This window comes from Patagioenas fasciata, chromosome Z, assembly GCF_037038585.1.
Source record: "Patagioenas fasciata isolate bPatFas1 chromosome Z, bPatFas1.hap1, whole genome shotgun sequence".
NCBI lineage: Eukaryota > Metazoa > Chordata > Aves > Columbiformes > Columbidae > Patagioenas > Patagioenas fasciata.
In genome coordinates this window covers 43,546,241-43,573,739 of record NC_092560.1, presented here as the reverse complement: position 1 = coordinate 43,573,739, position 27,499 = coordinate 43,546,241, and the positions used below count along the sequence as shown (strand labels likewise).

General features: G+C 40.9%; 1 protein-coding gene across 6 annotated transcripts in view; it reads right to left on the bottom strand.

Annotated features, from left to right (window-relative positions):
- Nucleotides 1–5,383: 5,383 nt before the first annotated feature.
- Nucleotides 5,384–27,499, bottom strand: part of RNF38 (ring finger protein 38) — a 111,689-nt gene continuing 89,573 nt past the window's right edge. For 5 of the 6 annotated variants that reach the window (XM_065860765.2, XM_065860776.2, XM_065860770.2 and 2 more), the window contains 5 exons: nucleotides 25,991–26,097; nucleotides 24,391–24,475; nucleotides 19,873–19,994; nucleotides 18,859–18,958; nucleotides 5,384–8,727 (listed from right to left, as the gene is read on the bottom strand). In XM_065860765.2, coding sequence (XP_065716837.1) covers nucleotides 8,665–8,727; nucleotides 18,859–18,958; nucleotides 19,873–19,994; nucleotides 24,391–24,475; nucleotides 25,991–26,097 — 477 coding nt within the window. In that variant the 3' untranslated portion in view covers nucleotides 5,384–8,664. The remainder of the gene's footprint in view (nucleotides 8,728–18,858; nucleotides 18,959–19,872; nucleotides 19,995–24,390; nucleotides 24,476–25,990; nucleotides 26,098–27,499) is intronic. The other variant, XM_065860766.2, reaches the window with a different exon arrangement.

The following is a 27,499-nucleotide window of genomic DNA, read 5'->3' as shown; positions in this document are numbered from 1 at the left end:
CGAAGGGGGATGGGGTTGTAGCTGGGCTGGCCCCAGTGGGGCAGCATTCTAAAACAGATGAGGACCGGGTGGCCTCCTGTGCCCCTAGGGAGAAATTGGTGTGCTCTGCTCGCTCCCTGAAATGCCTGTACACCAATGCGCGCAGCATGGGGAATAAGCAGGAGGAGTTAGAATCCTATGTTTGGTCGGGAGATTATGATTTGGTGGCAATCACAGAAACATGGTGGGACAGTTCACATGACTGGAATGTGGTCATGGATGGCTACGCCCTTTTCAAGAAAGACAGGCCAGCCAGGCGTGGTGGTGGAGTTGCTCTCTATGTGAGAGAGCAACTGCAATGTACTAAATTCTGCCCAGGAGTGGATGAGGAGCGAGTTGAGAGTGTATGGGTCAGGATCAAGGGGCAGGCTGGCAGGGGTGATACAGTTGTAGGTGTCTATTATAGGCCACCAGATCAGGCTGAGGAAGTTGATGAGGCCTTCTATGCGCAGCTGAGAGTGGCCTCACAGTCACAGGCCCTGGTTGTTGTGGGTGATTTTAACTTCCCTGATGTTTGCTGGAAGGACCATTCAGCCAGCCAGCCACAGTCCAGGAGGTTCCTCCAGTGCATTGGTGATAACTTCCTCATGCAGATGGTGGAGGAGCGGACTAGGAGAGGTGCACTGCTGGATCTCATCCTCACTAACAAAGAGGGTCTGGTCAAAGCAGTAAATGTTGAGGGCTGTCTGAGTTGCAGTGACCACAAGATGGTGGAGTTCAGCATCTCGTGTGGCAGGAACAGAATAGCAAGTAGAATTGCAACCCTGGACTTTAGCAGGGCTAACTTCGGCCTTTTCAAGCAATTCCTGGGGGAAATCCCATGGGCAAGACTGCTTGAAGGAAAAGGGGCCCAAGAGAGCTGGATTGCAGAGATTGCTTCTTCCATGCTCAGAATCAGAGCATCACCACACGTAGGAAGTCGAGGAAGGGAGCCAGGAGGCCTGTGTGGTTGAATAGGGATCTGCTGGGTATGCTCAAGCAGAAGAGGAGAGTTTACAGGTCATGGAAGCAGGGGCTGGCTGCTTGGCAGGAATATAAGGCTGCTGTTAGAGGATGTAGGAAGGCAGCTAGGGTAACCAAGGCCTCCTTAGAATTACAGCTGGCGAGAGGGGTCAAGGACAGCAAGAAGAACTTTTTCAAATACATAGCAGATAAAACTAATAGCAGAGGCAATGTAGGCCAACTGATAAATGAGGTGGGTGCCCTGGTGGCAGAAGACACAGAGAAGGCAGAATTGCTGAATGCCTTCTTTGTCTCTGTCTACTCTGCTGGAGGCTGTGCTGGGGAACCCCGTACCCCTGAGAACCCGGATGAAGCCAGGTCAATGGAGGAGTTTGCTTTAGTCGATGAGGACTGGGTTAGGGAGTAATTAAATAGTCTGGACATCCATAACTCCATGGGTCCAGATGGGATGCATCCGCGGTTGCTGAGGGAGCTGGCTGAAGTCATTGTTGGACTGCTCTCCATCATTTTTGCCAAGTCTTGGGAAATGGGAGAGGTGCCTGAGGATTGGAGGAAAACAAATGTCACTCCAGTCTTCAAAAAAGGGCAAGAAGGAAGACCCGGGTAATTATAGACCGGTCAGCCTCACCTCTGTCCCTGGGAAAGTAATGGAACAGCTTATCCTTGGTGTCATCTCAAGGCACATCAGGGATAAGAGGGTCATTAGGGGCAGTCAGCATGGCTTTACCAAGGGGAAGTCATGCTTGACCAACCTCATACCCTTTTATGAGGATGTAACAAGGTGGATGGATGATGGCAGAGCAGTGGATGTGGTCTACCTTGACTTCAGTAAAGCCTTTGACACAGTCTCTCACAGCATCCTCACAGCTAAATTGAGGAGGTGTGGTCTAGACAACAGAGTAGTGAGGTGGGTTGCAAACTGGTTTAAAGAGAGAAGCCAGAGAGTGGTGGTCAATGGTGCGGAGTCCAGTTGGAGGCCAGTATCTAGTGGAGTGCCTCAGGGGTCAGTACTGGGGCCAATATTATTCAATATATTCATTAACGATTTAGACGAGGGAATAGAATGTACTATCAGCAAGTTTGCTGATGACACTAAGCTGGGAGGAGTGGCTGACACGCCAGAAGGCTGTGCTGCCATCCGGCGGGACCAGGACAGACTGGAGAGTTGGGCGGGAAATAACCTGATGAAATTTAACAAGGGAAAGTGTAGAGTCCTGCATCTGGGCAGGAACAACCCCAGGTTCTAGTATAGGTTGGGAAATTACATATTAGAGAGCAGTGTAGGGGAAAGGGACCTGGGGGTCCTGGTGGACAACAGGAGGACCATGAGCCAGCACTGTGCCCTTGTGGCCAGGAAGGCCAATGGCATCCTTGGGTGTATTACAAGGGGGGGTGGTCAGTAGATCGAGAAAGGTCCTCCTTCCCCTCTACTCCGCCCTGGTGAGACCCCATCTGGTATATTGTGTCCAGTTCTGGGCCCCTCAGTTCAAGAAGGACAGGGAACTGCTGGAGAGGGTCCAGTGTAGGGCAACAAAGATGATTAAGGGAGTGGAGCATCTCCCTTATGAAGAAAGGCTGAGGGAGCTGGGTCTCCTTAGTTTGGAGGAGACTGAGGGGTGACCTTATTAATGTTCATAAATATATAAAGGGTGAGTGCCACAAGGATGGAGCCAGGCTCTTCTCAGTGGCAAATAATGATAGGACAAGGGATAATGGGATCAAGCTGGAACACAAGAGGTTCCACTTAAATTTGAGAAAGAACTTTTTCTCAGTGAGGGTGACAGAGCACTGGAACAGGCTACCCAGGGAGGTTGTGGAGTCTCCTTCCCTGGAGACATTCAAAACCCGCCTGGACACATTCCTGTGCGACCTCACCTAGGCGTTCCTGCTCCAGCAGGGGGATTGGACTAGATGATCTTTTGAGGTCCTTTCCAATCCCAAACATACTGTGATACTGTGACAAGAAAAAAAGGGTGAGGTGAGGGAATGGCTGCAAGAAACAGAGGTAATGTTGGAAACATTATTGAAAAAATCCTATAATGTTCCTGCTCTCTCTGACAGATGTCCCAGCAGAAGCTTGGTGAACAGGGTAATCACAGATCTTTCATGTAATTCATGCTGCAGTTAGAACGTTCACCATGTCTATCAAACATGGTACCTTCTTCCACCACAGTATCTGAAATACCTGTTCAAATTGCTACAGCAAAATGAGCTACCATGAGGCTATCTTTGGCTGGTAGTAAACCTGAAAAAAACTACGCTACCTAGAAGCTTAGAGGAAAGGTTTATATGCTAGTAAGTCAGCACAACATGCAAGGAGATATAATAGGTTAACACTGCTTATCTGACACACAACATTTAATATCATCAGCCTCTGCTGTCCCACTTGGGCATCTGCACAGCTGTTCACTTACACTCTTTAATTGTACCAGGATGGTGCGTTACCTCTCCAAGTTGTCCATCAGCTGTTTGTTTCAAAATGAAAATCTGCTAATTTTGGTTCTAAGTACCAGAAACCTGGTGGTACGTGAGTTCCTTCAGAAAGGAAAACAGCACTGTGAGACACAGCCAGTGTAAATGGCACAGCGTAATCCACTGCAAAAGCGAGCACACAAGACGGTGTTAGGCAGAACAAACATTTTTGAACTGATGACTTACGTTCTATTTGCATGTTTGAAAAAGCACAGAACTTTCTGAAAGCAGTAATTGACAAGGGAATATCCATATGCTGTTAAATAAAGCAATCTAAACTTATCAAGCTTAGTAAAGGCTAGAATTGGACAAAAACTATAGCAATGCCACTGCCCCTGAAAAGCCAAGGGCATATTTAACATACATATAACACTAAATAAGAAATATATAATTACATTTCTCTTAAGCATTCTGTCATTCCTCAACCAGCTGATAAGCACTGTGGGGATGAAAAACATTAATCTGATGCAAGAAGATGCCACAGCTGAAGGCCACATGGTTGCATGTTGTAGCTGAAGGTCACCATGGCATGAGCTGTAGGAGAAGGAGTGTTAAAGCAAATGCACAAGATGGAGAAGCTAGAGTTGTGGTCAGTAGTTGAAAGAAAGACAGGAGAAAAGGACAGACAGGGATGGGGAGCAAGATGAAACTCACTTAGTTTGTTCAGCTCAGAGAAGGCAGAAGAGGGACTTCATTGCAGTTTACAACTTCCTCATGAGGGGCAGCAGACGGGTGAGGTGCTGATCTCCTCTCTCTGGTGAACAGCAACAGGACAGGAGGAAATGGAATGAAGCTACGTCAGAGGAAGTTCAGATTGCACATCAGGAAAACGTTCTTCACTGAGAGAGTTACTAGAACAAGCTCCCCAGCAAAGTGGTCATGGCACCAAGACTGTCAAGAGTTCAAGGAGCACGTGGATGATGCTTTAAGTCATATGGTTTAGTTTCAGGTAGTCCTCTGAGAAGCAGGGAGTTGGACTCGATGATACTTGTGGGTCCCTTCCAACTTGAGATATTCTATGATCTTTGCCAGGAAGGCCCGCTCTACTCTCAGGAGCTTGCTGGTAGCAGGCTCTAAGCCTGTCACAAGAACTTCCACGTTTCCTTATCACTGAAGCTCAGCCACCCAGTACCTTTAGCTTCACAAGTACTACTGGCAGCATTGTCCATTTTCAACAGTATAACTAATAATTAAAATCTGCCATATGAAAAAGGGCAAACTAGTTGTTATCCAGGATTCTAAATCTACAGGTATATGAATCTTTGCATAAGGATTCTCAAAGCACCAATGGATCTTCAAATATGTTTGAGTACCAAGAACAGCTGCTATTAACAAAGCTATTAAATGCCCTGTGTAAATGGAAACCTTTTAAATAATTACCTCTGTCAACTTAGTTTACACCACCTCATTAAAAACAAAACCAAACACAACTCTTTATTTTTCTTTCTACCACCAGCCACTTATGTGACCCTGGCTAATCAAACTCCGTTTCATTCAGTTTCATCCTTAACTCAGGATGCATTTTCACCACTGTTGGGGCACTGCAAAGTGTAACACATGTTCAGCTGACACACAGCAAATATTACGTCAAAGGTGCACCTCCACCTCTGCTTATTTTCTTTCGACTAACATCTTTAGAATGCTGAACTTTTACGCAAGACTTTGAGTTCTATGAATTATAGCTATTTTACACTTTCAAAAAAATGACAACATTTAATCTGATTTTGTTATGATCTTTCAAACTAGAATAAAACAAGCCCGTCATGCACTACAATTAAGGGAGCAAAACTTCCTCCTATAAAACAAGCGTCTATTGCCAATAGCTAGAGTTGTATGAACATGCACAGAAATATTCAAAGTAACAAAAGGAAACAATGCACCTTTTTCTAAGAGAAAGAACAGGACAAAATTGTGTAAGTGTACATCATACATTTATTACAGAACAACTCTTTCAACTCCAAAACTAGGCACAGGGATTAAAAATAAAAATTCATTGCACTACCTAGTATAGCATTACTAGTAACTCTCATAAAAAAAGTACAAATTTTGTTAAAAATTTATCAAGCCTTCAAATGATTTGGTTACAGATATTTAGAATACAAAACCCCCTACATGTTAAATGATACAATGGAGTAAGTTTAAAAGAAAACACTCGACAAAATATGATTCCAACAAAACCCATAACCTTTCATAATCATTAGCAAATCTGAAACACAAGTAGCAAAATGAGGTAACAATGTACCAAAGAAAAAAACCACAGCCTCTACAAAGGCTCAGATATAACTCAGTCAAAAATGTGTTTTCTACAATCCAAATTAATACAATCTCATTCCAAGTATTATACAATGTGTTAACAGCTGTGAAATCACATTCAAGAGCCTGCACAAAATAGCATACAACAAAAGGCTTTAACTTTTTTTGTAAAGAAAGCCATAAAGTGATACACTGGAATTATCTGTAGGCCTTGCTATCCACTAAAATGTCAAATTAAATTTACAATTTAATTAAAAAAACCACAGCATTCCCTTTTTTTTTTTTTTTTTGAGAAGGAAGAGCCTGGTGATGGCAGAAAGGCTGAATTCAGGTGCTGCCAGGGAGCATGGCAGGCTGTGGAATTACACACAAATGTGTGTAACACATGGCAGTTAAGAGCTGAACATGAATCCCCCTTCCTTGACAGCTACAACAGAGAGGACTTTGTTTTAGCTTGTCTGAGTTGATTCAGAATGTATGCATGTGTGCTGTTCATACACACTAACCACAGGAAACAGGTCCACATGTATCTGCAAGAGTCCCATGCAAACAAAAGAACGTTTACAGAAGAGATGAGCCATAAGAGTGCGAAAATTAATTTCAGGATATTACCAACTTAGACTCTCCATCTCCTAGAACTCCTACGGCCTCACAGAGTTTCACCAGGGAAAAAGGGACAATACATACCACGATTTCTCCAATTTCAAAAGAGAGGACTACTTTCCCTTGGCTTCAGAAGAGTGTGTCTTGTTTGTTTGTGCCTCTCCTAGAAAAAGTATCCTCTTTCCATGCTTGAAACCAAACACTGAGCACAGTAATGTTAGTTAAGTTTAATTCTGTACACACAGAATTTTTTCTTTTGAAGTTCTATAAAAGAGTCTAAGTTTTCTAAGACATATGTGACATACGCTTTTTAAACATTATTTTATTTGTTAAAAAAATAAATTTTATTACATACGATTTAACCTGCTAGGTTTAACTCCACAGGAAAAGAGGAGAAATTCAAATATTTTTATGTTGATGTAACAGTGTTTTCATTTATTTAGTATTCTTAAGTATGGATAGGTATAGAAAGACTCACTGTTTTTGAGAACTACTTGCATAACCAAACAGAGGGAAGAGCATCCAAAATACGGTAAAATTGTGCTTTTATTTTATCTGCACCAAGAGCTGTTTCTGGTCTGTGGAATCTTCAAAGAGGGAAATCAGCATGAAGAACATCTAACACTTTGAAATTGTAACTGATACTAAAGCACAGCAGGATACAAAAGCATCAGAAATTATAAAGAATAAACTTAAAGCTGAGATTGGCAGCAAGTTGCAGCAATATTGCTAAATGTGCCACTTGTGCTGCTGCAACCAAAGTAATGACACTGAACTTAGGAGAAGAATTTTATTGCAAAAAGTGCATCCTTTTAATAACTATGGTATATGCAGACCTAAAAATGTTGCTAAGCCCTATCAAAGATGTTAACAGTCTGAATGTTATAAATGAAGTTTATTTTTTTTTTTAACATTATTCAGAGCACTTGAATAAATGTTATCACCTTCTATTTCACAGCAGTGTTCTGGTATGTGTTCAATTTTCTGCTATAGTGGAACACACTGGAAACTGAACTGCAAAAAACAAGGGAGTTACTTCTTCATTTACACTCATCATGAAATAAGGGAGGGCAAGCAGCAACATCAGGTCAACTGAATTCTGCAGTTTGTAATCGAAAGAAACCTTCTCTTGTGACACAATGAAAAAAATCAGAAGTTCTACCTCTCTGAGAAAATCCTAAAAGTTTTATTTTGTTCATGAAGTTGCAAGAATAAAATTGTAATTTTACAAGTTGTTTTAGTTGTATACAAACTCCCTTGTAAATGACAAAGAATGTATGTGATTAAAGCCAACGTTTATAAGCTAAAAGATTATGTCCTTAGCAAGTATAATCGCCAAAAGTGAAGAGCTGTTGCACAAGACCCTCAGTGTCCTTTCTGCTTCCTTTCGTGGAAGAACCACGTAACTGGCAAACTCAGCTAGAAAAATTAAGAACAAAAGAACATTGATATTCACATTAGCAATTGAAGATTATAATATTGCAAAATGATTTGTGTGATATTGCAACTTTACATTGATATAACATATGCTAAAACCCCAAAGTTACTCATGTATCAACAATCTATGCACTCTTCAGTGGTACACATTTAAAGCCTTCAATGAAAGGGAAGCATAACAGCTGTTTGAGTAACAGGTAGGAAGGTCTTTACACCTGTTAAGTACATTGGGGAGGAAACACTAAACGCCTGCAATTGATGCACCCATCCCACTCAGGGCGCAACTGCAAACACAAGGAAAGGAACCAGTGTACAGTACTAGTACTGTTTAAATAACACACAAGATTATACATTGCAGCATAATTATTACTACACACATACATTCTCAGTACATGCTGGTATATAGGTTCTCAAACACACATGCACACTCAGTCACAAGCACACTTCATGCATCCTCTCGCAAGCAAACAATCACACCATTCATCCCCACTCACAGTATCTGAAGGCTCTACATAACGTAGATTGCTATTTTGTTTGGAGCTACCACTTTTTTTTTCTTTTGTATAAAAGCACATGCTAAAAGACCATGTCCACAGTAATCTTGCAGCAACACCCAGAATGATCACACAAAACCCAGGGAATGTTAGTGCACACACAAAATGAAGCTAAAAAAAAAAACGTATCTTTGGAGTTCCAATCACACTGTTAGTATAACAATCCCGTAACTGTGAAGACTAGTTATAAGCTTTATAATTGATTAAGTCACACAGTGCAAACTAAGGTCCATTGACCCTTTTGTGTAAAGGGTAGGCTGGAAGCCACATGGTAAGTTCAACAGATAGTTCATATATACATGTGATCAGGAACACCCAAACCAGATTTGTGCTCTTAGACTGGTCATTCTGAATCACGATGTACTTCTGAAGCATCAGCTCTACAAATCGGGCAGGTACGATTTGCCTGTAAAACCAGAAACAAAAGAGAGTTTACTGTTCTGACAAATACATTGTTAAAGTAATGTGTGCATGACACTAACATCTGTGAATATTGAAAGGTAATTCAAGAGTACTCAAAACAAGAGAAGACAAAGTGTGCTTATGCCTTTTTTTAGTTTGTTTGGTTATGATACAGTGGTGTGGTAAGTCTATCAATCAAAAATTATGTTTCCAATAAAATAATTGTGCCTCTTATCTTTAGAGATAAAGCAAAACAGCGAACTAGGCTTTATCTAAGTGATGGTGGTTTTATTATGCAAATTCATAGTTATAGTCCATTGCAATCACATGGAGGCAACTAAGAAGCTGTACTGTGTGCTGCAATGAAATCGTCCAAAACCAGACTAGAAAGAAACCAGTCACAAAGATTTGGTCAAAGTTGAAAGCGGATCAGGGAGAAAGGGAAGAGGCTTTAGTAAAGAGAGGAAAAAAAGGAAAAAAAAAAAAGACAGACATAAGATGACCTGAGAAAAAAGGTATTAACACAGATAAGGCAGGTCTAAATTCAGTCCTTCAGTAAAGCAACCACTGAAAAGATGTCCTGTGATTCTTCTAATTTTATAGCTTCCTTGAAAATCTAAGAAGTAACATTTCTTAAACTACTGGGAAAGTATTTCTGTCTTCTCATCCCCCTTTTCATAAAAAGGCTAATTTCATTTTAGCAAATGATGAGAAAAATCCCAAACCAAAACCAACTATGATAAAACATTTCCTTTGCAAAGGAGAGAGTGAAAATAACTCAGGATTCCCTGCCACAAATTCTGTATTTCATGGTTACCAAAACTGCAGGACCAAGCACTGTCAACTCCAAGTTTTTCTAAGGTAGCCAATTTTTTCAATGAAAAGACAAGTTAGAGCATCAAGAAATGTGGCTCTGCAGGACAGAATTCAGAAATCATTGTCATGAATTTCAAATCCAAACAATAAATGCCAATGAAAGTAACATGCCATTACTGAAAAACATTATCTAGTAATGCAAGTTAAAATGAGGGCATACTTTTTCTATCGATTACTACTGTCATTACTGGTTTATAGTTTATATCATGGTTATTATCACTTTGGTTTTTGTAAAGCATGGATTGAAGAACCAATCCAAAATGTATTTATTACTCTTCCACTAACAGTTTTGAAATTACTTGAAGACAATGCCATTACTTGGTCTCTACTTTGTATTTGCATTATTCTAAGTATAATTCAGCTATTAAGTTGGTGCAAAAGTAATTGCAGTTCTTGCATTGTTGAAATTTGCTGTTTGATACTGGAATATATTCTTAAATAAATGTGGTTATGTTATACCTGATTTTAATGCGCTTTTCTCTTTTTTTTTTTTTTTTTGCTAATGACATATAACTTGCTGTTTATACTTATTTTAAGCTATGGAAATGATGCTAGATAAAAAGCAAATTAGAGTGATTTTCTTATTTGAATTCAAAATGAGTCGTGAAGCAGTGGAGACAATTTGCAACATCAACAATGCATTTGGCCCAGGAACTGCTAACAAACCTACAGTGCAGTGGTGGTTCAAGAAGTTTCACAAAGGAGTCAAGAGCCTTGAGGATGAGGAGTGTAGTGTCTGGCCACTGGAAGCTGACAATGACCTACTGAGAGCAATCATCGAAGCTGATCCTCTGCAACTACTGATACTGATACTGAAGCTGATACTGCAACTACACAAGAAGTTGTCAAAGAACTCAACGTTGACCATTCTATGGTTGTTTGGCATTTGAAGGAAATTGGCAAGGTGAAAAAGCGCAATAACTGGGTGCCTCATGAGCTCACTGAAAATCAAATGAATTGTCGTTTTGAAGTGTTGTCTTCTCTTCTTTTACAGAACAACGAGCCGTTTTTTGTTCAGATTGTGATGTGCAATGAAAAGTGGACTTTATATGACAACTGGTGATGACCAGCTCAGTGGCTGGACTGAGCAGAACCTCCAAAGCCCTTCCCAAAGCCAAACTTGCACTAAAATAAGGTCATGGTCACTGCTTGGTGATCTGCTGCTGGTCTGATCGACTACAGTTTTCTGAATTCTGGTGAAACCATTCCATCTGAGAAGTATGACTCCTAAGGGTGTGCAACAGGAGATGGCGAAGCCCTGTCCCTCCTACCATAAGGTAGATAGAGCAAACCTAATTCATGGGGTGGAATGGAAACAGGTCTATGATCGTAGAGGTAAAAGAACCCTCTCTCGAACCCCATCACCACTCTTGGTGCCCTTAACAAATAGATACGAGGCCCTGGACCCAGAAAATCAGGCAGAGAACAGCCAAGAAGATTTGCCTGAGAGCCTCCTGGATGGACCTCATCTACAAAAAGGATTACAACTGCAGCTATAAGAACAAAACAAAGAAGGCTGGTTGTAGTCAGTGACTTTCTTCTGAGGGGAACAGCGGGCCCTATATGTCGCCCAGACCCATCCCACAGGGAGGTCTACTGCCTTCCTGGGGCCTGGGTGAGGGACATTAATAGAAGACTTCCTGAGCTAATTCAGCCCTCAGACTATTATCCCCTGTTAGTAGTCCAAGCTGGCAGTGAGGACATTAATAGAAGAAGTACCAAGACAATTAAAGACTTTAAAGCACTGGGTCAGTCAGTTCATGGGACAGGAGCACAGGTGATATTTGTCTCAGTTCCTGTGCTATCTGGGGTAGATGAGGGGCTAAATAAAGAGAGGAGTAGAAAAGCCCATCTCATTAACAGGTGGCTAAAGGATTGGTGTCAGCATAAAAATTTTGGGTTTTTTGACCATGGGGAAAACTCCATGGTACCTAGTCTCCTCAAATCAGATGGGCTTCATCCTTCTCGGAAGAGCAAGAGGACTATAGCCCATAAGTTGGCAGGGCTGATCAGGAGGGCTTTAAACTGGGTTTGAAGGGGGAAGGAATTGAAACTGGGCTCTCCAAAGATCAACCTAAGGATGGAAAGCCTGAATTAAGAGTGAAATCAGCAGCCCACTTGAAGTCCATGTACACTAATGCATGCAGTATGGGCAACAAACAAGAGGAGCTGGAAGCCATCGTGCAGCAGGAAAGCTATGACATAGTTGCCATCACAGAAACATGGTGGGATGACTCATATGACTGGAGTGCTGCTATGTGTGGTTACAAACTCTTCAGAAAAGACAGGCAGGGTAAGAGAGGTGGAGGGGTGGCTTTATATGTTAGTCTCTTGACTCCGTTAGACTTGAGGTCAGCAGTGACACAGTTGTGTGGCTGTGGACCAGAATCAGGGGGAAGTCCAAAAAGACTGACATCCTTGTGGGTGCCTGTTATAGACCACCCAACCAGGAAGATGAAGGAGATTAATTATTCTACAAGCAGCTGGCAGATGTCTCAAAATTGACAGTCTTTGTTCTTGTGGGTGACTTTAACCTGCCAGATATCTGCTGGGAGCTCAATACTCCACAGAAGAGGCAGTCTAGGAATTTCCTAGAGTGCATAGAGGACAACTTCCTCCATCAGCTGGTAAATGAGCCTACCAGGGGTAAGGCCCCGCTAGACCTACTGTTTACAAACAGAGAAGGGCTGGTGGGAGATGTAGTGTTGGAGGATGCCTGGGGCATAGAGCCATGAAATAATAGAATTTTCAATACTCAGAGATGCAAGGCGAGCCATTAATAAAACCTCTACAATGGACTTTCAGAGGGCAGATTTTTGCCTATTCAGAGCATACCCTGGGAAACAATGCTTAAAAACAAGGGGGCCCAGGAGGGTTGGACATGCTTCAAGCGGGAGGTTTTGAGTGCACAGGAACAGGCTATACCAGTGTGCTGAAAGGCTAGCCAGCGGGGAAGACAACTGGCTTGGCTAAACAGGGAGATTCTGAAGGAAATCAGAAATAAAAAGAGTTTACTGACTGTGGAAAAAAAGGGTTGGCTTCTTATGAAGAATTTACGAAAATAGCTAGATCGTGCAGAGAAAGTCATGGAAACAAAAGTGCAATTTGAAGTTAATTTGGCCAATTCTGTTAGGGATAATAAAAAGTCCTTCTTTAAATACGTTAATAAAAAAACGGAGGGGTAAGGAAAACCTCCGTTCTCTGTTGGACTTTGAGGGAAATATAGGTAACAAAGATGAGGAGAAAGCTGAGGTACTAATACCTACTTTGCCTCAGTTTTTACCAGTAAGACAGGTGGCCCTCAGGACAACTGGCCTCTGGATGTGGTTAACAGAGATAGGAAGCCAAATAGCCCCCTTGTATTCCAGGAGGAAATAGTTGGTGACTTACTGAGCCATCTAGACCCTCACAAGTCTATGGGACCAGACAGGATCCATCCTAGGGTGATGAGGGAGCTAGCAGAAGAGCTCGCCAAGCCGTTCTCCATCATCTTCCAACAGTCCTGGCTCACTGGGGAGGTCCCATATGATCAGAAATTGGCGAATGTTACCCAAATCCACAAAAAGGGCTGCAAAGCTGACCCTGGCAACTACAGGCCTGTCAGCCTGACCTCGGTGCCTGGCAGGGTTATGGAGCAGATCATTCTGAATGCAATCACACTGCACTTTCAGGATGGACAAGGGATCAGACACAGCCAGCATGGGTTTAGGAGGGGCAGGTCCTGTCTGACCAACCTGATCTCCTTTTATGATCAGGTGACCCACCTGGTGGATGAGGGGAAAGCTGTAGATGTGGTCTATCTAGACTTCAGCAAAGCCTTTGACACTGTCTCCCATAATATACTCCTTCAAAAGCTGATAGCCCATGGTTTGGACAAGTGTACTCTCTGCTGGGTTAAGAACTGGCTGGAGGGCTGGGCCCAGAGAGTGCTGGTGAATGGGGCTGCATCTAGCTGGCGGCCAGTCACTAGTGGTGTCCCCCGGGGGTCAGTGTTGGGTCCAGTCCTGTTTAACATCTTTATTGATGATTTAGATGAGGGGATTGAGACCATCATCAGCAAATTTGCTGATGACACCAAATTGGGAGGGAGTGTCGACCTGCTGGAAGGCAGGAGAGCTCTGCAGAGGGATCTGGATAGACTGGAAAAATGGGCTGATTGGCCAAGTGCTGGGTCCTGCACTTTGGCCACAACAACGCCCTGCAGTGCTACAGGCTGGGCACAGAGTGGCTGGAGAGCAGTTGGGGAGAAAGGGACCTGGGGGTACTAACTGACAGGAAGCTCAACATGAGCCAACGGTGTGCCCAGGTGGCCAAGAAGGCCAATGGTATCCTGTCCTGTATCAAAAACAGTGTGGTCAGCAGGATAAGGGAAGTGATCCTTCCCCTGTACTCTGCATTGGTGAGGCCACACCTGGAGTATTGTGTTCAGTTCTGGGCCCCTCAGCTCAGGAAAGATATTGAGGTGCTGGAGCAGGTCCAGAGAAGAGCAACAAGACTGGTGAAGGGACTTGAGCACAAGACCTATGGGGAGAGGCTGAGGGAGCTGGGGTTGTTTAGTCTGGAGAAGAGGAGGCTTAGAGGTGACCTCATCACTCTCTATAACTACCTGAAGGGAAGTTAGAGCCAGGGGGGGATTGGTTTCTTTTCCCAGGCAGTTAGCAACAGGACAGGGGGGCATGGGCTTAAACTCTGCCAGGGGAAATTTAGGCTGGATATTAGAAAGAAATTCTTTCCAGAGAGAGTGGTCAGGCATTGGAATGGCCTGCCCAGGGAGGTGGTGGACTCACTGTCCCTGGAGGTTTTTAAACTGAGACTGGACATGGCACTTAGTGCCATGATCTAGTAAATGGACTGAAGTTGGACCAAGGGTTGGACTTGATGATCTCTGAGGTCTTTTCCAATCCAGCTGATTCTGTGATTCTGTGAGATGCACTGAAAACTGCAACGTCTGCAGCTGGCATTGGTCAACAGAAAGGGTCCAATTCTTCTCAAAGAGAACGCTCAACCACATGTCACACAACCAACGCTTCAAAAGTTGAATGAATTGGGCTATGAAGTTTTGCCTCATCTGCTGTATCACCTGATCTCTTGCCAACCAACCACCACTGCTTGAAGCATCTTGACAGCTTTTTGCAGGGAAAACACTTTCACGACCAACAGGATGCAGAAAAGGCTTTCCGAGAGCTCATCAAATCCTGAAGCACAGATGTTCACACTACAGGAATAAACAAACTTATTTCTTGTTGGCAAAAATATGTTCATTGTAATGGTTCCTATTTTGATTAATAAAGCCTAGCTATAATGATTTAAAATTCATGGTCCAGAACTGCAATTACTTTTGCACCAATCTGATAATACGATTTTTAAAATAATAAGGCAAGTCCTTCAAAATTCAATGGTTTAATGAAACAAGAGGTATTTGCTTAGATAAATAATGAGGTATCCACCATCTGTATCATGAAACACAGCATTCAGTGGGAATAATTTTTTGATTGGAACTGCAGAAATAAATCCACTGTGCCAGGATAAAATGAATACTCAGAGATACTGCAACACTGATTTTTAGGTAACTCTTCAAGATCCTGTATGAATATCTGGTTTTAAATTTATTTGCATTCTTGTGCTTTTCATGAAATTAATTCTCCCTTTCTGGCATTCAATGTGACGGCGCAAAAAGACGAATAAGAGAGACATAATATTGTAAGACTGACCTTCTAACTAGCCACTCATTCAGGAAAACTTTCTGTACTATAAAGAGAGAGCTGTATGTTCAATGAACTAACCAATTTCCTTTTTTATATTTTATAGAAATTCATAGCTCAAGTAAACTTCATTTAGAAAAACAGATCTTTTAGGATCTATTAGAATCCTTTAAAACTCTGGTATTAGTCTGAACAAAGTTAAACTATAGTTACAATTTTCCTCATATATAATACATTATTTCCTATCAGAACAGTTTTCCTTGTTCTCTTCACCTCAGGGGAAGACAGGTCATGTTTTCAAGCTGTCCTTTGGAATGATAACTAATCCTTACTTTACAGAAGAAGAGATTTCTCATGTATTCGTATTTGAACAAAGGACTTAGGATACTAAGAAATAACAAAATAATGTGAAATATGAGAGTTAACAATACTATGAAAAGCAAAAGAATAACCTCCCTATTAATTCTGTTTCCTCCTCTCTATTACATCATCTCTCACAAGTCTTTAACCTTGCTTAAACAGGGAAGTATAAATTGAAGTTGGCAACCCAATGTACTATAAACAAACATTCCTTCTCACTTGCTCACAGTGAGTGGTACTGTACATAGCATTATAGAGGCATGGCAGATCAAAACTTTCATGCATAGACAAGCTACAAAACTTTCTTAGATACTTTCTTTTTTCTCTATCATCACGAACAGGCAGTGGAATAAAGATTTTTTTAAAAATAATCAGATTGGATTTCTGAACTCTTATTTACATCTTCCACTAACAACATCATGAAACTTAAAAGAATCAACATGACTCCACAGTTCCAGAACTAGTTCTAGAAATATTCCTGGATAGCAAATACCTTCTTCACAAAAGCAAGAAGACAAAATGTTCAGTTTGTTGTTTGTGGGGTTTTTTTAATTATTTTTTTTATTTTTATTTTTTTATCTTTTTTTTTTTTTTTCACTTTGTGGGAAAAAAAGTTACAAGTACTGAAAGCTACCATTTTTACCTTCCCTTGCAGAATTTATCAACCTGATGTCAGCTGGATGATGTGAATTAAGTGGATGTGGACATAATTAACACTATCAACATACAAAACAAGTTGTCAAATATATAAATGAATGGACAGATGTAAAGCTATAGCACAAGATATCTATCAATTATCTTCACTTCCAGATGTTTGCTGTTTTAACTGTTAACAAGTTTAGACAGAGGCTGTAACTAAAACAGGGTGGTGTTACAGGTTATTCCTTATATTTGCGAAGTAAAATAATTTTTATTTCCAAACACGATCTCCGTACCAGTGCAACTAAACCCACGTGCTGTAAATACCCTGCCTCAGGAATCCTACACTGCAATGCTTTAACCTTGTCTAGTTTATTTTGCATCCAGCTCTGAATACACGATGTCAGTACAAACAGTTTCAGGTGGATATAACTACACCCCCTTTAGGTTCAGATTGCATATCTTTCACTTCATTCTCCCATGTAGCTGACACTCTTATGTTCATAGGGTTTTTCTACCATAAGACAACGTTCAGAAAACACCACATGTGAAGATCCATTAGAAAATACATAGTTTCTATTATAAGCTGGGATAGGAACACCAGAAAAAAAGCTATTTCACCACTACTACAGTACATCTATGATCATAAAAATAAAGACTAAATCTGCTTTTTTCACTTTTCTGTTCTGCCAGTTCATTACCAGTTGAAAATACTAAATCTAACTGTAGAACGGCCACACTGACTTCCCAAAAAGCTTGATTCAACATACTTGTCTGACTCTTGACACCGACGGCAGGTATGAAAGAGCATAAAAACAGGACAAGCATGCATGATACTTCCCTGACATGTTCTTCTAACTTCCAGCAATCTGCAGATCAGGGGCTCTATGAATCAGAGGTATATTTTTTTGTATTAATAGCCTGGAAAGAACTGCCTTAAAAAAAAATCTATATAATCAATTTAACATACATAGACCTATGGCTTCCACTATCTCACAGGCTGTGTCAAATGATCTTAGTTCTTTTTCATAAAATGGAGTGAATACTACCCTTCGATACTCTGTCCACACCACAAATGACTTGAGAAGTTTCATGCAATAAAAAGACTTAATAAATCTAGTGTGAACAGTCCTTGAGAGGAGTAAGAGGACACTGGAGAATACCACTTGAATGTATATACTCCACTCTTAATTTGCAGTTAATGAACAAAGCAGCATACATCTAGCATAGACATATTGATAATATTGGGGCAGGGGGAGTGTGTACATAGCTTTTTAATCTGACAATAAAACAACTAGGTGTTTACATTTCTTTTGTTGATTCTCAAGTATGTTCATGGATTCAGATACTGAAGGATACCAGTTCTACTGAAACTTATGACCACTGTTGTGGAAATATTTTTTACGCTGGCCTTGTATTTTGTAGAGGCCTTAGACTTCTGTGGGTACTGTAGCTCAAGAGCAACTTCCGGTCCAAGTTTTTAAAATCATTCTCATTATTCTTGATATCTTGCTAGCCAAAAGAACCCTGCCAATATAAACTTGATTTTTTTCATTCTCTGCACTATTTTAGTCTATGCCTAAGGACTGCATTTTCTTGCTTCTATGAAGCCCTAAGGGCAAGGAGTTTTCATTTCTTTTTTTTGAAACAACATCACCTGCAATTCTCTAGGGACTGTATCCTGTCGTAACATAGGATCATAGTCATAACATAGTTTCCAATGTTCTACACAACAGACTACAAACAGATTAAACTAAAGAAGAACAGAACAAAATACTGAAAAAAGGCGAGGCAAGATGGGGATCAACACCTTGTTGGCAGTAGTTTTGGCTAGTGCAGTTTGTAGAGAAATCTATGTATCATCACCAACTTATCTGTATTTCCTGTTCTTCACACATTCTGTACTGCTGCTATTTTCTCTGTCCTCTTACTGGGCTGTCCTGATTTTAGTTCCTTTCTTTTCTTGTCGGATTGTCTCAGAACGGTCTATCATGATTTTTGTAAAACTATTATTTCTATTTGTATATATTATATTTTTTATATATATATATATGTATACATGCATACAGATATATGTACATACATAACACTTTTGCCTCAGAATCTCACATTAATAGGAAAGTGGGGGAGGAAGGTATCAGTATTCACTCTTGCTATGCAGGATATGGAAAATAGTTAAAGCCACCATCATCACAGAAACTCTAATTCATACTTCCTATATCATTATGTTACTTTTTTGTTTTCAAGTTTTCTTTAATTTCACATATTACTTGAATTCACAGTCATTGTTTTGTGCAAATGAGAAACACAGTCAAATCTGTCAGTGAAAATAATTCTCTTCATATTCATTTTTCCTTGTGCCAGGCTATAAAGAAACATCCTTCATAAACTGATAGAAAAATATCTTAAGTGCTTTCACTCTGTTGGCATTTCTAGCCTAAGTATTAGAAATGTGAAACACGATGAAATGAAGTGGAACAACAAACTACTCTCACCACTTCCCCCCAAACTACACGAATTCCATACAAGTCAGTGTGGGGTTTTTTTTGTTTGTTTACCTTCAGCCATTTATCGACACACTTGGTATGGAACTCGTGGTTACAGGGTAAGACTCTCAGTAGCTGCCTTGACTCAAAATCACACATGCACACCACACACCTAAAAACAGAAAACAAAATTCATATGTATCTGCTGTAAGAACCACAAATACATACTCCAACAAAACTTTATAGATATGGCTACAACATGGTAGATCATTTACTCCTAGCTAGCTCCAATTATCTATATCTGTCATCGAAGGTGTGTCGAGTGTGATAATGTAAAATGAGAATTGCTTTTGTGTTTTTGTTTTAGTGTTTGTTTTGTTTCGGGTTGTTTGATATTTTTTTCTTTCTGTGCTTTAAATCACAAAGCAAGTGGTCCTGCTCACAGGAGTTCACAGACCCAACAAATAGAACTGATGTTTAATCAAAATTCAGTACATTGGAGATAATGATCTATAAAGTTTACTCCCTACTGATACCAGTAAGTCACACTGAGGGTCACTGAAACTGGAATATCAGAGAAAAATCCTTATTCTGATGTTCAAACATTGGAAAGCATTTGGTACTAACTACCTTTCCATTTGGTTTACAAGGATATTTCAAACATAGTAAGTTAACGGATTTTAAGAATAAGAAGATGCACTCTTAAAACACTGACAAAGCTCTATCAGGAGCACTTGAAACATCAACACATGAAGGTATTTTTACACAAGCTAAATTCCAAGTTGACAATGTCACTTAAATGTCTAGCATGCTGAACTAAACCTAGAACACCTTTCTTTCATTTTTTTTAATGCTGGGGGACTAAACTGAAACATAGCTGAATGATGTGAGGCTAGATAGAGATTTTAGAGTAAGGATAAATAGTATGCGATCTAGAAAACAATACAAGAAAAAAAAAAGAAAATTAAACTGTTTGCTGACATGACTGCTTTTAAAGCCCTTCTAGTGTAGCTAAAACTGCAAGTTAAACAAATGAAAATATAGCCACCTAAATTATGGACCTTTAAAAAAGACCAATGTACTCACAATGTCTGTTCTGACTGGTGGTTGTTTGGATTGAACCTGTAGGATGGAAGCTGTTCAATGTCTGCCTTTGTTAATCCTCGTGGTTTGGCTTCTCCCAGACGTTCTGCTAAATTCAGCAGTGCCTGCAAAACATGGAAAACAGACATTTAAAAATTCACTGCTCAGACAGGTTCTGGTTCCACTACAGTTGGGGCTGCCATTATACCTCACTACCGCAGCTTGTAGCACAAAACACCCTTCTACCAAGAAACGTTTAGAATTTTAGTTCTCCTGTACAACATAAGCCTCATAGAGAGCCTTTCAGAATTCAACCATCTTTCTAATTCTGTAAGATGCTTTCTTCGGGACTTCAAAACCTCCAGGACCCAACTTTCAAATAGTCTTGTGATTGCATGCACAGCCTGGTAAGTATTTTACTTCTGAAGGACCTCTTGTCCTGCTATAAAATTAACAGTGCTAGTAACCAGAAAATACTGTCAACAAATTTGCTTCTTAAGAATATGCGAGTCTGGTCTTGTGAAAGAAACCAAGAACTTAATGGGACAGATTCTGATTCCTGCTCCACATCTTGGGTTAGCTGAATTGCAATATGGAGATTTTATCCTGAATCTGGGAAATGAACATGTACCATCAAACTTCAGGTATTTTTTAAAATTTTTTTATTTTTATTTTTGCTAAATTTTATGTTCTTTTTCTATAAGCCAAGCATTGCAACTAAATCCTGTCACGTAAATAATGTGCACTCTGTTCTGTATGTAACTTGCACTCCTTTGCAAGGGACATAGGAAAAATATCACTGTAAATGTGATGAAGAACTAAGGCATAGAAAAATTTAAAGACTTGATGAAAGCTGCGAACAGTACTGGTCACAAGGAGATTCCTAACACTGTCACACCTAAGGCCCAAATTCTCAGAAATAAGATGATGGTTCCTCTGACTCAGCACAGAAGTTATTACAGAAGTGCTCATTGTTAAACTGAAAATGTGCAACTACAGAGAGCTCTTAAGGGGAGCACAGGCAAAGAGGTACAAAAGTAAGGATTGTTGATGACTGTTTGAAGAGAAACTCAATGGAATCCAACAGTCTCAACCAGCAAAGCCACAACAGCTTGGACTTCCCATATAGGAAAAAAGGTCCATTGTGGTTGTAAGAGACTCACTTCTAAAGGGAAGAGAAGGTCCTATATGCAGGCCTGATCCAATTCTTAGGGAAGTCTGCTGCCTCTCTGGGGCCAAGGTTGAAGATGTAAAAAGGAAACTTCCTGCCCTGTTTATGACCTCAGACTACATGCCACTAATAATTTTTCAGGCAGGCAGTGATGAAACTGAAAAGGGAAAACGAAAGATGATCAAGAGAGACTTCAGGGCCTTGGGATGACTGGTCAAGGGATCAGGAGCACAAGCAGTGTTCTCTTCTGTCCCCACAGTTGCAGGGTATGATGAAGAAAGATACAGGAAGACCCAGCAGATAAACACCTGGTGGCAAGACTGGTGTCACTGGCAGAATTTTGGGTTTTTTGATCATAAGTCAGCTTACATGGCACCTGGCCTGCTAGTAACAAATGGGATGCGCCTGCCTCAAAAGCAGAAAAGAATCCTGGGGTAGGAGTTAGCAGGACTTATTGAGAGGGCTTTAAACTAGATTTGAAGGGGGAAGGGGAGGAAACCAGGTGCGGCAGAGGCAAACTCTAGGGTGGCATGCTGGCATCCGAGGGTAGTGCTAACGAAGCCCTTCAGTCTGCCATCCCAGGGGAATCAATGGCTCAGCTGAAGTGCATCTATACAGATGCACGCAGCATGGGCAACAAACAGGAGGAGCTGGAAGCCCTTGTGAGGCAGAATATATTTGCTGTCACAGAAACATGGTAGGATGACTCTCACAACTGGAGTGGTGCATTAGATGGCTATAAACTCTTCAGAAGGGACAGGCAAGGAAGGAGAAGAGGTAGGGTAGCCCAGTAGGCTAGGAAGTGTTTTGATTGTCTGGAGCTTGATGAGGGTGATGACAGGGTTGAGTGTCTACGGGTGAGAATCAAGGGGAACAAGGCAGACATCCTGGTGAGGGTGTGTTACAGACCACCCAACCAGGATGAAAAGGCAGATGAAATATTTTGCAGGCAGCTGGGAGAAGTCTCTTAATCACTAGCTCTTGTTCTCCTGGGAGAACCAGATGTCAACCTACCAGATGTCTACTGGAAATACAACACAGCAGAAAGGAAGAGTTTAGGGGGCTCCTGGAGTGCATGGAAGACAACTTCCTGACACAGCTGGTTAGTTAGGCAACTACGGAAGGAGCCCCACTGCACATGTTTGTGAATAGACAAGGACTCATGGGCAACATGTCGGTTGGAGGTCGCTTTGGTAATAGAGACCATGAAATGACTGAGTTTACTATCCTTGGAGAAGTTAGAAGGGTGGTCAGCATAAGCCCCAATAATCCAAGGGGAAATGGTTAGCGACCTGCTACACCACTTGGACACCCACAAGTGTATGGGGACAGATGGAATATACCCAAGGGTGCTGACGGAGCTGGCGGAACTGATCAGTAAGCCTCTTTCCATTATCTATCAGCAATCCTTGCTAACTGGGAAAGTACCAGTTGACTGTAAGTTGACAAACATGATGCCCATCTATAAGAAGGGCCAGAAAGAGGATCTGGGGAATATAGATCTGTCAGTCTGACCTCAGTGCCAGGGAAGGTCATGGAGCAGATGATCTTGAGTAACATCACACGGTACATACAAGACAACTATACGAGCAGGCCCAGTCAACATGCGTTTACAAAAGGCAGGTCCTGTTTGACCAACCTTATCTCCTTCTACAACAAGGGGATCCACCTAGTAGATGAGGAAAAGGCTGTGGATGTTGTATACTTAGACTTCAGTAATGTCTTTGACACCATATTCCACAGCATTCTGCTGGAGAAGCTGGCAGCTCATGGTCTGGATGGGAGTACTCTTTGATAGATAAAGAACTGGCTGGATGGCCAGGCCCAGAGAGTTGTGGTGAACAGAGCCAAATCTAGTTGGCAGCCAGTCATGAGTGGTGTTCCCCAGGGCTCAGTATTGCGGCCAGTTCTGTTTAATCTCTATCAATGATCCGGATAAGTGCACCCTTAGTAAGTTTGCAGATGACACCAAATTGGGTGGGACTGTTGATCTGCTGGAGAGTAGGAAGGTCATACAGAGGGATCTGGACTGGCTGGATCAATCGGCTGAGGCCACTTGTATGAGGTTGAACAAGGCCAAGTGTCATGTCCTGCATTTGGGTCACAACAACACCAGCCAGTGCTACAGGTTCAGGGAAGAGTGGCTGGAGAGCTGCCTGGCAGAGAGGGGTCTGGGGGTGTTGACTGACTGCTGGCTGGCTATGAGTCAGCAGCGTGGCCAGGTGGCCTAAAAGGCCCACAGCATCATGGCTTGTATCAGGAATAGTGTGGCTAGCAGGACTAGAGAAGTGATTGTGCCATTGTACTCAGCACTGGTGAGGCCCCATCTTGATTACTGTGGTCAGTTTTGGGTCCTGCATCATAAGAAGGACATTGAGGTGCTGGAGAGAGTGCAGAGGAGAGCGATGAAACTGGTGAGGGGTCTGGAGCACAAGTTTGATGAGGAGCAGCTGAAAGAACTGGAGCTGTTTAGCCTGGAGAAGAGGAGGCTAAGGGGAGACCTTATTGCTGTCTACAACTACCTGAAAGGAGGCTGTAGCATGGAGGGTGTTGGTCTCTTCTCCCAGGTAGCAAGGGATAGGACAAGAGGAAATGGCCTCAAGTTGCACCAGGGAAGTTTAGATTGGGTATTAGGAAAAAAAAAGAAATCACAGAAAGGGTTGTCAGGCACTGGAAAAGGCTGCCCAGTGAAGTGGTGGAGTCACTATCCCTCGAGGTGTCTAAAAGGCATTTAGACAAGGTTCTTAGGGACATGGTTAGTGCTAGAGTTAGGTTAGGTTATGGTTGGACTTGATGATCCTGAGGGTCTCCTCCAACTGAAATGACTCTATGAGTCTATAATTATCTTGGACATTAAAGAGGGTTCTACATGCATAGATGTGGATTACTGTAATCTTTGGATGTTCAAGAAGAAAAGGCAGTAAGGCAGTTTTATAAACATTACCTTTAGATTAATTAATACTGCAACACTACTACTATTATACAAAGTTATGCACACAAAACCCATAACTTACCCTGTTCCTTTGAAAGTGCTTCATTTCTGTTTTGTATTTAAAATCAATTAAAACTCAAAAGAAGAGTAGTATGTAGAATATAAAAGCTGAACAATTTAATGATTACAGGCCTAGAAGGGTGAATTCTGGGAAAGAGCAACAGACAAAAAATAAAGCTAAACACTTCTAATATCCAGTATTGCCAAAAAATTTGAAAGAATGGTTTCTGAATCCTGTCTTCACAGTCATTACATTTATTTGAAAGGCAAAATCAAGATCAAAAGCAAAATATAATAGAAATTTATGTGTTGTGTGAGCTAACATCTGTTCTTTAAAAGCAGTTGTTTGCAAACCAACCTCATAGTTTTCTACCTCTCCATCTTCCACATCCAACTCAAAGCTGAAAGCTGGTCCAACTGCAGGTGGCACTGGGAGCATTGATCTACCATGAGAGTAAACAATGATAAGGTTCAGCATCTTGCTGAAGTAAAGCACAGAAACATCTGGCAGAAGTAAAGTAACCTTACAGATTCCTCTCAAATCAACACATTCTCAGAAGCGGTACAAACAATAAGTTTAAAGTCAAAGATAGATATTGGAAGTGAAAGCGTCAAAGGAAAAAGCTAATTCTGCCACTTTTTGATAGTGAGAGTGCTGTCCTTTTAATTCCACACATGCCTCAACTGATACTTGCAACCAAGCTCAGTATTATTACATAAACTAAGCTCTTGATTATGGAGAGCCAACACTGAGAATAAACTAATGTTCTGGTTTTAAATACATTTTATTTCTTTAAGTGGATAAAATATTAATGAAGAAAAAGAACCTTAAGTTCACTTAGCTCTCCAATACAAAAGCCTTGAAACTTCATAAGCTGAAAACACACAATGAAGATAAATAGCATATGCTGGACCAACTTCCATACTGAAGGCAAGCACAAACTCATTTCTCACATACTGTGATGCTGGTTAAAGCTGAATCTTCTTCATATGGAGAGACAAGAGAGAGATGTTTCTCTGTTTTTATATATGACAAGCATTTGATGTCCCCCCCCAATAGTATTACACGTCAAAATGCACAGACACAGAAATTCATAGTATTAAAATATATTAAAATCCCACTGAAGGCATCAGGAATTACTGCCTCACATTGTGTCCTCAATGGACAGGCAAGAAGCTAAGACGCTAGTCTCAGGCTGTAAGATGCAAAGCTGAACAACTCCATCAGATCAGATTTCTGGTGCCATTTTCATGCCATGTCTGAAATTGTACAGAGAGAAACTATAGATCTGGAGCCAACGTCTGATTATTTCCTTGTCAATGTCACCAATCTTTGTTTTCCAAACATTTTGTACTTATTTCCAAAAAAGAACACAGAACAGTAATAAATCTCATCGTATATATCTAAACTCCAAGGAGAATCTACCATAACACACTAAGATAATTCCTAAAAGTTAATTGTCCCACATATTTTCCAGAAACAGCTCAGAGGCAGAATTCAATAACTGTAACAGCGTAGCAGTTCAGCCAATAAAGAGTAACAGGTCACAAAAAGCTCCCACCCTTGTGTTTCATAATTAAGAACTAAACAAATGAATTTATTCACTAAGTGAAGACTCTTAGGACTTTATCCTACAGTGTAGTATGCTCCTCTATAGGACTATCCAAGAACTAAGTTTTAAAATTTGTTGAAATGTTATGAAGCGTTCAGAAACTACAAGTGTTCAAAACTACACTGAGCAAAATTTTTAACTTATATTTTTCCTTGCTCAAGAGTGTATGTTATTCAAAATAGGCTGAAATATTAACACAGAAATCAAAAATTTCCTCCTTTCTGGGACAGCTGAACTATGCTTGTTTGTTTGGCAGAGTCCAACCATAAAATGTGCTGAGACTCTTGTTCAAAGTCATGTGACTTCATAATATGTTACATAGAAGCAAACGTACTTAGAACTTACAGCACATAAGGTAACAGGCTGGGATGGTATGGGTGTGGTGGTATTGACTGCTGTGATCGGTATCTGCTGCGCCCTGTGAGTCTTCGAGGCATAAAAGGTGGATAAGGCTGCAAGAAAGAAGAAAATAAGCTGGAACTTGTGGAATGGGAACTTGGGTCCAGTTCTGGGCTCCCTAGCACAAGACAGACATGGACACACTGGAGAGAGTGCAACAAAGGGCCACTAAGGTGGGACTGAAGGATCTCACATATGAGAAAAGGCCGAGAGTTGCGACTGTTCAGCCTGGAGAATAAGGCAGCTCAGGAGGTATCTTACTGAAGCATACAAATACCTGAAGAGACAGGTGCAAAGAAGACAGAGACAGGTTCTTTTCAGTGGTGCCCAGTGACAAAACCAGAGGCAATGGGCACAAACTGTAAAACAGAATGCTCCCTCTGAACATCAGATAACACTTTTCAACTGTGAAGGTAACCAAGCACTCAGAGGGGTTGTGGACTCTCTCCTCTTTGGAGATATTCAAAACCTGACTGGACATGGTCCTGGGCAACTGGTTGTAGGTGGCCTTGCTTGAGCAGGGGGTAGGACCAGATGACCTCCCCCTCAACCTCATCTAGTCTGCAAGTCTGTGATTCAACATTTTGTTCTCTTAATCATTGAAATAAAATGAAATCTGAGTATTGAAATCCACTTCCAATAAAACATTATTAAAAAAGCCAGCCTCTGCTCAAATCCAAAATAACCTCAGCCTCAGTTTGAAATAACTACCATCAATAACACAATCATACCATTCCATTTGAAAAAGTAGAAACACACAACAGAAATCCTTGCAAGCTCTTGTGTTCTTAGTCTACATGAAGGCTGATCTGGGAAACAGGACCTGAACTGCTGACTTCTCTTGCAAATATAGAAGCCCAGGCTTTTGGCATGGTGCTATTACGCAGGTTTGCACACAAGCAGTTGAGTAAAGAAGCCTTTAAAAGTATTTTTAAAAAGATTTAAGACTAAAAAAAAATTTTAAAATCCCACAACTTTTAAATAGTGGTGTATATTTACATTTATGCTAAAAAAGGATTGAAGCCTTTCAAGTGCAATGTGGAGAGTTTAATCAGTACAATTTCTGCAGCTGGCCAACGCCTAAAGAGACAGTCAAGCCTAAAGCTTAAATGCATAATTTACATGGATAAATCACGGGGTTTTTGTCATAATTTTCTTCATTTGCATGCTAAGCTCTTTACTTGTATATTTAAGTTTTCATCATAGTTGTTCAAAATTCCTTACATTACCCACTATAATGGGGTAAAAAATTTCCAATTAAATGCAAACTACGTTTTTCCAGAAATAGTCAAAGTACTAAAATTATTTTAGTAATTTTTTAAAACTGTAATTTATGTACCACTATTGAATTAATACTTTAAAGCCTTGAGACTTTTTTTTTTAAACAGAGAACACTGAAAGTCTTTACTAACATGTTTTTCTTCTTCCATGTTTGAAATTTAAGAAACTGCAAAA